Raw genomic sequence first — 12581 nt, 5'->3', positions numbered from 1 at the left:
TGGCTTCCTTCCACTAAGATCTTCAGGCTCCAAGTAGCCCCAACCTCAAGATCCTCCAGTGACCAAGATATTTGTCTTCACTTCAACACTTACACCGTGGGCCTGCATCTTTTGGTGAGCTGCTCGAGGTCCTCTCATGACTCCAGTGCCTCCTGCCTGTGGGTCCTCCTGAAGGTCTTCTTTGAATTTGGTGGGCCCCCATGATTGCTCGGGGACTGCCCTGACTCTCCTGCTTGTGGTGAGCCACCTGGACCTTGCTGGTCCCGACACCTTACCTTCTTCAGTTCCACGTTGGTTGTGGTTGAAAAGGCTTGTTGGTGCTCCTGATGGACACCGACCCCACAACTCTCGACATCCAGCATGGGACTGCGTGTGGGATGGCTCCTGGTCTTCCACAGCGTCGCCTGGTCCGCACAGCTGCAGCTCCAAGGTCACCGAAAGGTCTCCTGCAACACTCGACATCGGTGGGCATTCGTCTTCCGTGACTCCTGGTCACTCCTGACTGGCATAGACTCTGTCCCCTCAGCTTGAAGGTACTTCTCAACTTGAATCCATCCCTGAGTTCCACCGGACACTTTCACCTTCTCCAGCAGTGGCATCTTCCTAAAGTCCTCCATTGAGTTTGACAGCGGTTTCTGACGCCACTTCACACCTACGCACCTGGCTTCCCTGGTGTAGGAATTCTGGTTCCTAGGGTATCCATGGGTGGGGTGGCTCTCCAACCTTCAGTCCTCCACGGGGTTTCTTCAGTGTCTACTGGGAAGGGTCCTTCTTCTTTAAAATTGCAACTGTGACTTACCCATTGACTTGTATTGAGCCCGCGGTCATGTTCCCACTCTGCACAGGGCCTCCGTGGGGTTCCTGGTTACTTACCTGGGGTGGTTCCTTGGGTCCCCAGCACTTCTGCGTCTTCTGGGTATAGTCTTGACTTGAGTTGTGGTTCACATACCAGTATATGGTTTGGACTCCTCCAGGCGACCATGTGTATTTTGTGCTACTTACCTGTTTCTATTGCAAAGTATTGTGTGTACTGTGTTGTGATACTTTCCAACATGCGGGTGGGGGAATAAATAATAAATAATACAGCGTTTTTAATGACATACAGGCTTTTCCTCTTATTTGAAGATAAGATTCCAGTGCAATTTCTTGGCCTTTTTATATAAGTCTCTTCTCTTGTCTCCTCTTGTTTCAGGGTCTTCGCAGTCAGTCCCTTGATTGGAGTCCTCCCGGCCAGTATTTCTCCCTCGGAAAAATGGAGTGTTCAGGTAAGTGCTTCTATATATGTTTTACTCTTTAACTCATAGGGAGGGGGGTGAGGGGTTCACCAGTCAAAAAAAAAAGAAAAGAAAATACCCGGTAAAAGTGACAATATTTCTATGCAAGAGTGAGGAAGAAGGTATGTGCTCAGAGGGAAGGGGAAACCCCCCCAGGTGGAGTATCTATACCACAAGAGCATATAGAAGGAGAAAGGAGCATGAAAACAAACGAGCGTCCTTTTCCTATTTTCCTCATTGCCCACACTCTAGCACTCCTTTCCCTTGCCCTCTGTAGAGACGGTCTAGTTGTTACGCGCCACGTTGGCGACGTGACGTGTGGGCGGACCCAATTGGCTGCGCGCGCAGGAGGCGTGCGAGGGGCGCCGAGGGCGCGAAAGAGCAGAGAGAGTTAGCCGGTAGGAGCAGAGGCTCGGCGCTCTTTGGGGAGAGAGATATATATATATATATATATAAAATAAAGAAGCAATCAACATAACCTGGCTCCAGAGTCATCATTGGTGGGTGCCTGCATCATTACAATGGCGACGAGGGTGGGATGAAGACCCCCCAGCAAGGCAGGACCACCAACCCAACCCCAAGGCAACAAGCAGAGCACCAGAGGCTCCAGGACCACCACACCAGGGACAGATGAGCAGGATCACCCTGGTGCAGGACAACAGGTACCCCAAAGAGCGTGGCAGAGCCAGGCACACCGGAGGGTGTGGCGCAGTGGAGTGAAAAAAGGGGGACAGACCCCAGGAGCCAGGATAAAGGCAGGATAAAGGGCACCGACCCACGCAGCGAACCGCAGAACCAGAGAACACACGCTGGAGAACTCGCAGGGATCTGAGGGGGCCGACACAGACAGTCCCCGAGCCCAAGCAAGCGAAGAAGAACAGGACGACACACCAGGGAGTCCCCGCAGCCGAGGAGGAACACTACCCACAGTAAAGAGAGAGAAGATGAGCACGCAAGCAGGTTACGCGACTGCACCGGTACAGTTCTTACCCCGGCCAGGGGAACCCCTCATGAAATGGGAGGACTGGAGGGAGTACATAGACAATTTCATAGGTGTCCTGGAAGATGAGAACGAAGAAGTGTTCAAACCCCAGCGGAAGAAGCGCATCTTGCTACTGAACCTAGGCCCGGAAGGTCTCCGGATTTATAAGAGCTTAGTCCCGAAACAGAGAACAACCACAGACGATGATGTGTACGCGCATGCGCTCGAAGACCTCAATGAACATTTCAGACCGGCAGTGTGCGTGTCGGTGGACAGGTTTAATTTCCAACAGAGGAAGCAGAGGCAAGGAGAAACGGTGGAGGAGTACGTGGCGGCACTGAAACGACTGGCGGCCACGTGCAGATACGCCAACTGGGAAGATGAGTTCATCAAGGACCAGGTGGTGATGCACACCACGTGCACGACCGTGCAGGACAAGCTATGGGCAAGTGGAGACACCACACTGAAAGAAGTGTTAGTCATCGTAAAAAGAGCGGAACTAGCTCGTCGGTGTGCTGAAGTGACGAAGAAAGAAATGGCGTCCAGCACGATGGTGAACAAGGTAGATGATGAAGGGCCTCGCAGAGAGTATCAGAATAGGAAATCAACGGAAAGAGGGCCCAACAAGTGGCAAGGCAATGCAAGCACGTCAGGGAAACAAGCAGGGAGTAACAGGAAGTCATGCTACAGGTGTGGGAGCTGGTCGCACGAAGCACATGACTGGAAGTGCCCCGCATTCCGCGCCAAATGCACGTACTGTGGAATACTTGGCCACTACGAGAAGGTCTGCAGGAAGAAGGCCTCCAAGAGCATGGTGAGGTGCGTTGGTCAAAGCAACGACGATCCGGACGACGATACCGAAGCAGAAGAGGTCACAGTGATTTACATTGAGGACCAGGTACTGAGTACGGAGGGCAAAGTCCTGGACAGAGAAGGAAGACGTACGATGAAACCGGTCTTGGAAATGGCCATAGGTGGTGTCAAGATCAACGTGGTGGCAGACACAGGGTCACCCTTCACCATCATTCAGAGAGCAGTGTGGGAGGAGAAATTTGCACCACGCCTCGGCCCGGAATTAGAGAGACTAGACATCCGCCCAGTCACGTACAACGGAGACCGCATACCAATGGCGGGGTTCAGACCCCTGATCTTCGAATTCCGAGGCCGTTCGGCACGAAGCAAGCTCTATGTATCGGAGAGAGGACCGTCGGTCTTAGGATGGCTGGATCAAGGCGACCTGGGCATCAAGCTAGATCCGGGAGGCAAGGAGCAAATACTTCTAACAGACCAGGAAACAGTGCCAATTCTGGACAAATGGAGGAGCGAATACCCCAAAGTGTTTGGGGGCACAGTAGGGAAGCTGGAAAAATTCGCCCACAAAATCATTCTGAAGGAGGACGCTGTCCCGGTGGCCCACAAAGCAAGGAACATCCCGTTGGCTGTAAGAGACGCTGTAAGGGAAGAACTCCAAGGCTTGGAAAAGAAGGGGATCATAGAACCCATCACGTGCGCTGAGTGGCTGGCGCCCTTGGTAGTGGTTAAGAAGCCCAACGGAAAGGTCCGGTTGTGTGTCGACCTGAGAGAAAAACATTGTGGTGGAAAGGTTCCCCTTGCCCAGAATAGAGGAGATGCTGGCCAGCACCAGGGGAATTAAGTGGTACTCAACCATAGACTTGACCTCCGCGTACCACCAAATTGCTCTGCACCCAGACAGCCGCAGACTAACATCCTTCATTACCCCGTTTGGGTGCTATCAGTTCCGCCGGATGCCATTCGGCTTAGCTTCAGCAGCGGCGGTGTTCCAGAAGATGATGCACCAACTATTCAAGGACCTTACTGACGTCCAATACTTCCAGGATGACATCTTGGTGATGGGAAGAGACGTACCAGACCACGATATGAAGTTGGGAAAAGTATTGAAGATTCTAGAAGGGAAAGGACTCACGGCTGAATGGTCCAAATGCCGAATTGGGATGAACTCGGTAACCTACCTGGGGCATGAGATAGGAGTGCAGGGTGTAACTCCTAATGCAGAAAATGTCAGAGCGATCTGTGAAGCACCGTCCCCCGCCACCAAGGAAGAGGTCAGATCATTCCTGGGAATGGCAGAGTATTACGGAAAATTTGTGCAGCACTTTACCTCAAAGACCCATCACATGAGGCAGCTCACAAAAGAAAACACGGAATTCAAGTGGTCAGAGGACACACAAAGGGAATTTGAGATCATCAAAAAGGAAGTGGCTGGGGCTATACCACTACAAGGATTCGATCCTCAATGCAAAACTATCCTAACCACCGATGCCAGCGACAAGGGATTGGGCGCTGTCCTCATGCAAGACCGAGGGCAAGGACAGTTGGAAACGATCAGCTTTGCCTCGCGCACACTGAGTGAAACAGAAAAAAAATATAGTGTGATAGAGAAGGAGATGCTGGCGGTGGTGTGGGCCACCACGCGCTTCCGACAATTCCTGTGGGGCACCAGATTTCAATTGCGGACCGACCACAAACCACTCCTGAGAGTGCTGACATCGAGTGGCCATGCAGATGCCACGCCCCGCATATCAAAAATGTCGCTGAAACTTCTAGAATTTAGGTATGATGTGGAACACATACCAGGCAGCAAAAACAAGGTCGCAGACTACTTGAGCCGAGCGGCAGCCATGGAACCAGGTGAGGAAGACAAGGCTGGCACAGAAGAATGGGTGGCACTAATGGAGGATCACGAAAGGGTCATCAGCCTTCAAGAATGGACACAGGCGTATGAGGAGGACCAGACATTGGAAGAGGTGAAAACATACATCACCCAAGGTTGGCCGGACAAGAGACATGTCCAGAGGGAACTCAATCCATACTTTGAAGTGAGGGAGGAACTCTCCTTGGACAATCAAGGAACATTCGTATATAGAGGTGAGAAAGTCATCCCCCCGACAAGCATCATACCCAGACTGCTGGACATGCTACATGAAGGGCACCTGGGCATTGGAAAACTTAAACTGCGGTCCAAGCAAGACTATTGGTGGCCAGGAATGGACATAAGGGCAGAACGGCACGTAAGGGAGTGTGCGAGGTGCCAAGGCGCAGACAAGACACTCAAACCACTGCGCCCAGCATTGGGTCGTCGTTGGCGACGTGACGTGTGGGCGGACCCGATTGGCTGCGCGCGCAGGAGGCGTGCGAGGGGCGCCGAGGGCGCGAAAGAGCAGAGAGAGTTAGCCGGTAGGAGCAGAGGCTCGGCGCTCTTTGGGGAGAGATATATATATATATATATAATAAAGAAGCAATCAACATAACCTGGCTCCAAAGTCATCATTGGTGGGTGCCTGCATCATTACACCCTCCACCTCCCTCAGGCTTCCCCTCTGTTTCCCGCCCAGAATATTCATACTCGTCCACGCCCCTGAAGTAGCCACAACCCTCCGGGGTCATGGTGGGACGGCTCCGCTTTTTCTGGGATCGGTGGGGCAGCCTCCTCTGGTTCGCCTCGCTGTGCACTGCCTCGTCCCTTCTCTTCTATATTCTACTTCTTGGGAACCACTTCCTCGGGTAGTTTCGCTCCCACTCCTTGCGTCTCTGCCACCGGCGTCTTCCGTCCCTCTCCTTCCTCTTCTGACCCGTGGCTCCTCCTTTCTTGTATCACAAGGGTCAAGGGTGCTCTGTTCTTAAAGGGACCGGGCCCGATTTCTTCTTCTTCTAATACTCATGAAGGAATTCCCGTCAATAGGTTCCATGCAGGCTGCAAACATAGATGTGGAGAGATATGAGACGGAAGGGGATCGTGACAGGCCGTCTCAGGTATATCATCTTCACTGTCAGGGGCTTCCTGACATGTGTATATCTCAGGGTAGGAGATAGCTGATTGTGTTAGTGAATATCTTATAATAAATACACACTTTTATAGATATACTGTGTGGTTCTTTGTCACATAATCTATACCAATAAGATCCTGCTCTGGTAAAACAAGTTGCTTTACACTTCTGGACTAAGCCTTAAGGTACTCTACACAACTTCCACTTAGAGAGCTTTATAAGCTTGTCTAAGACCCCTAAAATCACCAAAAGGGTTGTCTGGATTAGCGCAAGGTGCCCACTTATAGAAGTGTGCACCATATACTAAGCGAGCTTCTCACAGGAGTCTCCATGGTAAGTGTTGAAAAGGGTCACAATCACGGTAGTGAGTGATGTCTACAGTATTCGAGGTGCTGGCGACCTTAATGGCAGTCCTTGGGTTCTGTGTGACAAATCTGCCATTTCAGAGGCATATGGCCTAAGATAGCTCTTTAAAAATGATCTTACCGACTCCAGAAAGGTGCTGTAAGTGGATGATATTTTTACAGTTTTTTTCCACAGAATCAAAACATAGAATCTAGAAAATGTATTTTTGTTTGCTATATTCCTGGAGTCCATAAAATGTGCACCACAGTGCAGGCATCAGGGGAAAGTAAGTGCATATTATAATAACAACTTTTGGGTGAAGGTAGTTTGTCAGTACCCTGGTATGAGAAGTTGAAGAGGTAGGCATGGCTAGAGCTGGAGCAGGGCTCTGGACGGACCGGTGGGTTTGTGATTTGATCATGCTTCCTCCAGAATGAAGAACAGAAGTCAGTGATTCCTGCTGGAATGCAGATGACAAGTTGTGGAAATTATGTAATTGAGTATTTCTAGTACTGGTGTCTCTGTTTGTATTAGCTAGGACGAAACTAAGGACTATAGATAGTGCAGATGTAGGAAATGATCAATATTGGGTATAAAGCAGGGTGTAGAGGGGTCTTCATGTATCATCCCAGCAAGAAGGAGAAGTTTGGCAGTTCAATATTGGTAGAAATTGAGGTGGTCTTTGTAAAAAATAATTAACACCTTTCTGAAGTAAAGGAGTGAGCCTGATCTACTGCAGGATATTGTTTCTTGTCTTGAATGTGCAGCTTGAAAAGGGTTGTTATCTGATCTTCTCTTTTTTTTGCACTTCTTAAATTAAGGTCTAGTGAAGTCATGTTTCATGTTTTTGTGCAGGGCTTCTGAGTTGGAGAAATAATATGTTGGGTGGGTGGTTTTCTTTTTGCCGCCTCATAAGCGATACAGCATATCTTACATATGGTATCAGAATATCATTATGAATTGGCTTTAACCTGTATGCTTATATTAACACCGTATGCTTATATTATAAAACAATTGAAAACCTGTTATTCATAATCGTAATCAATGTGTGCTGCTTTGAGCAAGGACCTGCTCATGTCCAAGTGACTAAAATGCAAAACATGTTTGCATCAACAAACACACTTTCACAAAGCGCACTACTCAGAGACCTCTAGGGTTCTGATGCAACTTGTCTACTTTAACTAGACACAACATAAACCATTGCATATGATCATTCATTATTATGTGATACATGTATAATCTTCTGAGGGAGCACAAATCTGAAAAATGTATAAGTACACCATACTTACAAGCACGTAGTGTTGGTTTAAATTGTATTGCACAAGAGTGTCAACTTATATGGTGAAAATATATGAGTGTTTGTTTTAATTAGAATAGATGCATATATAAGAGTGGAAAACTAATGTAGAGGTTGTAGAAATGTTAAAATGATGTTGGAGTCACACGTTAGATGAATAAGTGAAAACGAAATGTAATTCTGCAAACCATGAAAATGTGTAGGCCACATGGCATTTCACAGGAAACGAAAGATGCTGCTACACTTTTAGTGACGTGGATTTTAATGTCCTTAGAGTGCAAATGTATTATTAGGCATAGTATTGAAGTATATGTTTTATAGATGTGTTACATAATAGAAATGTGTGCTAGTTAAAGAATACTGTTTAAATCGAGTTAAGTGTTTTCAGAGTGCAGGGACCCGCTTCATGTAAATCAAGTAGGCCTGAACAGATAATGTCGCTTCTTTGATCTGCAATGTGCTCGTTAGAGAAGAGGTAGAGAGGCACCAAGCACAAAGTTTTACACATGTTTTATGGCCTATAGATATGGTGGAGTCTGGAATTTGAGGCCCACTGTAGGATGGTCTGAATGCAGGTGCGAGGGGTCCTAATCAGTCGTAATGAATGGAGCTTTGTTCAGCGACGCCTGGCGCAGGCCTGGAGGAGGTTTCAGGAATTTCAGGGGGTACCAGCGAACTGGAGAAGAAGCCTGGGAACCAAGGTCAACTTTAACGAGGGTTCCGAAGAGTATCATCATGGAGTTTTGCTGCTGAAATTGGTACCACGTGAGGGGCGTCCCGAGGGGCGTTCCTATCGGAAATGTGATTTTGTATTAGGGAAAGCGACCCGGGGGAGAGGCAGAGCAGATGATTTTGGGAGCCTAAGAAAGCGGTTGGGTAGGCAGATAGGCTGATCGCAAGAGACCGATTTACAGAAGAGACTAAGAGAAGTGCGTGATCTTCTTGGGGTCAATTTCGGTGTATCATTTGAGAGAGTACTAGCGCGTTTGACTGCATGACAGTGCAGTATGGGAAATGGAGTTTTCGAGGGATTGACAACAGGTGGAATCTATACTGACACCGGCTAGAGTGATACCTTTTTTCAAATAATTTTTGAACCAATCAGGGATATGGGTACGGAGGTGAAATACAGGGAGGGATTGTGGGATGCCACAGGTTTGGTGGAGTAAGCAGCGATGATTCTGTGTGTTCGCTTTTAAACATTACGGCAGGTATGTGATACTCGAGGGAGTAGTATAAATGGAGGGCGGTGTTTGTAGCGAATGTTCGGCACCACGAGAGTAATATGGAAGGTTTTCAGACCGCCAGTAGAAAAACGAGTAAATTAAACGGACCACTACATGGGGTTTCCGTCTTGATTATCAGGGGAATGGATTCACAGTTATTCGTAATTCTTGAGGCAGAATGATGTTGTAGACATATAGAATTTTAAAGCTACACGGTAACGTATTGGCAAAGAACATCAATAAGAATGGGGAGGCATAGCATAATTCTTGGGAAGAGTAGATCTTGAAAGGGAGGGTTACTAACAAGGGTACATTGTGTTGGTTCACTAGATAATGATAACACGGTAATCAACTTTGAGCAATGGACATAATATGTTTTTACAGCAGTAGATTATATTGAGAAACGTGAAAGCTTTGTGTGTACAGTCTGGTAATTGTATTGTTTTATGATTATTTACAGTAACCCCCGAAGAAGGGCATGACAGCCCGAAATGCATTGGGTGATTTTATTTGAATAAACACTGCGTTGGAAGAATTCATGTGTCAATCATGTTCTTGGTAAAAGTCCTAAGTGACACCATTTGAGCAGTAGAAAACTGAAAATTACATGTACACGGAGCGTGTGGTCCCGTCTTCAGAAAAGTGGATAAAATATGATAAAAATGGATAAAATGGATTTATATGATAAAAGTTGGACAAAAGTGAAGCCAAATGTGGCAAATCGCTGTGCATTTCGCTGGGGACTGGATGCAGTCCCACCTCAGATGATGTTAGTACCCGGTGCCCTTGGGCGGGGCACTACAGCAAATCGCACGCATGCAAAGATAAAAGTTGGACAAATCTCATGGTTTACGATTGAAATACATACAGGTGTGCGTCCTGACCCTAAAAAAACGTATCTTAACTTTTGCCCAAAACCAGGGCTGCACCCAAAAAAGGAAGGAAAAAGAATATGTAGTAATCGTCGAGTCCACACGCAGGAAATATCACCGTGGTTCGGATGAAGGCAGTGAAACAAAAGAACAATGAAAGACTGTTTTTATTACTTGATCACACAAGCACGTCCATTTCATTTCATGTTCATTAAGACATTGGGGTCAATTTCGGTGTATCATTTGAGAGAGTACTAGCGCGTTTGACTGCATGACAGTGCAGTATGGGAAATGGAGTTTTCGAGGGATTGACAACAGGTGGAATCTATACTGACACGGGCTAGAGTGATACCTTTTTTCAAATAATTTTTGAACCAATCAGGGATATGGGTACGGAGGTGAAATACAGGGAGGGATTGTGGGATGCCACAGGTTTGGTGGAGTAAGCAGCGATGATTCTGTGTGTTCGCTTTTAAACATTACGGCAGGTATGTGATACTCGAGGGAGTAGTATAAATGGAGGGCGGTGTTTGTAGCGAATGTTCGGCACCACGAGAGTAATATGGAAGGTTTTCAGACCGCCAGTAGAAAAACGAGTAAATTAAACGGACCACTACATGGGGTTTCCGTCTTGATTATCAGGGGAATGGATTCACAGTTATTCGTAATTCTTGAGGCAGAATGATGTTGTAGACATATAGAATTTTAAAGCTACACGGTAACGTATTGGCAAAGAACATCAATAAGAATGGGGAGGCATAGCATAATTCTTGGGAAGAGTAGATCTTGAAAGGGAGGGTTACTAACAAGGGTACATTGTGTTGGTTCACTAGATAATGATAACACGGTAATCAACTTTGAGCAATGGACATAATATGTTTTTACAGCAGTAGATTATATTGAGAAACGTGAAAGCTTTGTGTGTACAGTCTGGTAATTGTATTGTTTTATGATTATTTACAGTAACCCCCGAAGAAGGGCATGACATCCCGAAATGCATTGGGTGATTTTATTTGAATAAACACTGCGTTGGAAGAATTCATGTGTCAATCATGTTCTTGGTAAAAGTCCTAAGTGACACCATTTGAGCAGTAGAAAACTGAAAATTACATGTACACGGAGCGTGTGGTCCCGTCTTCAGAAAAGTGGATAAAATATGATAAAAATGGATAAAATGGATTTATATGATAAAAGTTGGACAAAAGTGAAGCCAAATGTGGCAAATCGCTGTGCATTTCGCTGGGGACTGGATGCAGTCCCACCTCAGATGATCTTCTTAGGAAGTCACCACGGCTGACACCTTTTTAGGTAAAGATCTTGTTAAGTAGGGATGTCACTTAGTCTAGTGTAGGGACAGACTAAACTTATATTTTCCTTTCCTGTAAATGACTCTCAGGTTGCAACTCACAGCGATTCTTGCAACGCTCATGCTCTTTGAAGTAGTTTTGATAATTTCCTTTTGTCGTTTAAGGATATTCAGAGAGTATCTTTTTGTACTAATACCTGTATACCTTTTGAATCTTATTCTGAGATGTTTGTATCTCCAGATACTTTTGGCTTTGAATTAAAACTTTTTAACCTTTCCCAGTGGTAAGTGGTTCTTTAGAGTGGTCTAAGTTCCTAATTGACTAACCTAGTAGTAGATTGTCTTTTACTCAATGACAGGTACCAACGATTCAGTCGACATGATTAGGGATCTGGTAAGATAACTAGTGACCAGAAACCCCGCGTTAACAGTTGGTAGCAGTTTAGGATGGTTATCTACTTGAGGAAGGTAATCTAGATTAGGTTAGCTTACCCCAAGGCCCCTAGTGCTAGACATCGAGAGATGAGCAGCGGAAGAATCGCGTGCCGAAGAAGGTGCTGACGGTGCGAGAAAAGCAGCAGTATCGGAGGAGAGTGAGTATAACAAGGGTCATGCGTGAACAGATTGCGGTGTTTTGTGTTGTATTTGTATTGTAATGTCTTGCGGAGTTGAATGCCTGTAGCGTGATTGTGAGAAGGTTGTGAGCGCGCGCAACCTGGTAAAAATCTTAAGTTCAAGGTAGAGCTTAAGTGGTCCGGGTGTATCGAACACTCAGAGTAATTGCCAACCATAGTACGGAGGTCATGAGGTACCATTGACCGCCGCAGAACCGAGATAGGGGGAGTGCAAGAGAGAGTGTGTGAGTAACGGACGCTGGTCGAAAGTTACTGTGTGTAAGTAACCTATCAGAGAAGGTGATTGTCTGGACGTAAACGGAAAGACATTTCGCCAGTTAAGGTGACAATTACAGATTGACTGTGGGCGTACAGTCAAAGAAAAGTGATCGCTTGGACGGAAGTAATCATTTTTCGAAGTATGAATGGGACGCATGCATAAACGCGGAGACGAGCTGAAAAAGGAGGGGAACTGCTGCGAAGGGGGACGAGTGACGTCGGCAAGAGCCACGCTGAGATAGGGTGGATAGTGAGGAGCCGCGACGCGATAGGATGGTTGGTGTGACGTCGGCAAGAGCCGCGACGGGATTGGGCGGCTGGTGCGACGTCAGTGAGAAGTCGCGCTCTGATAGGCCAGTTGGCGAGAACCGAGCTGAGATTGGTAGATTGTCATCAGGAAGAAAACAAACGCGGAGAAAAGAGAAATCATGAAGTGCTTTAAGTGTTTGAAAGGGATTTTTAAAAGAAAAAGAAGTGAACATTATTACGGGGAAGAGGCACCGCCGGAGGGTACACCAGCTCATTATATGGCCGCGAATGTGGGGCGGCATACGATATTATGGATTGGGGCTTGGAATAA

General features: G+C 46.9%; 1 protein-coding gene across 1 annotated transcript in view; it reads left to right on the top strand.

Moving 5' to 3' along the window:
* Positions 1-12581, top strand: part of NOXRED1 (NADP dependent oxidoreductase domain containing 1) — a 282269-nt gene that overhangs the window by 86938 nt on the left and 182750 nt on the right. Inside the window, exon 3 of the mRNA XM_078659966.1 lies at positions 1193-1265. Coding sequence (XP_078516092.1) covers positions 1253-1265 — 13 coding nt within the window. The 5' untranslated portion in view covers positions 1193-1252. The remainder of the gene's footprint in view (positions 1-1192; positions 1266-12581) is intronic.

Source organism: Lissotriton helveticus, chromosome 9 (genome assembly GCF_964261635.1).
Source record: "Lissotriton helveticus chromosome 9, aLisHel1.1, whole genome shotgun sequence".
Lineage (NCBI taxonomy): Eukaryota > Metazoa > Chordata > Amphibia > Caudata > Salamandridae > Lissotriton > Lissotriton helveticus.
The sequence above is the reverse complement of the archived record's forward strand: the minus strand, read 5'-3'. Positions and strand labels throughout refer to the sequence as shown.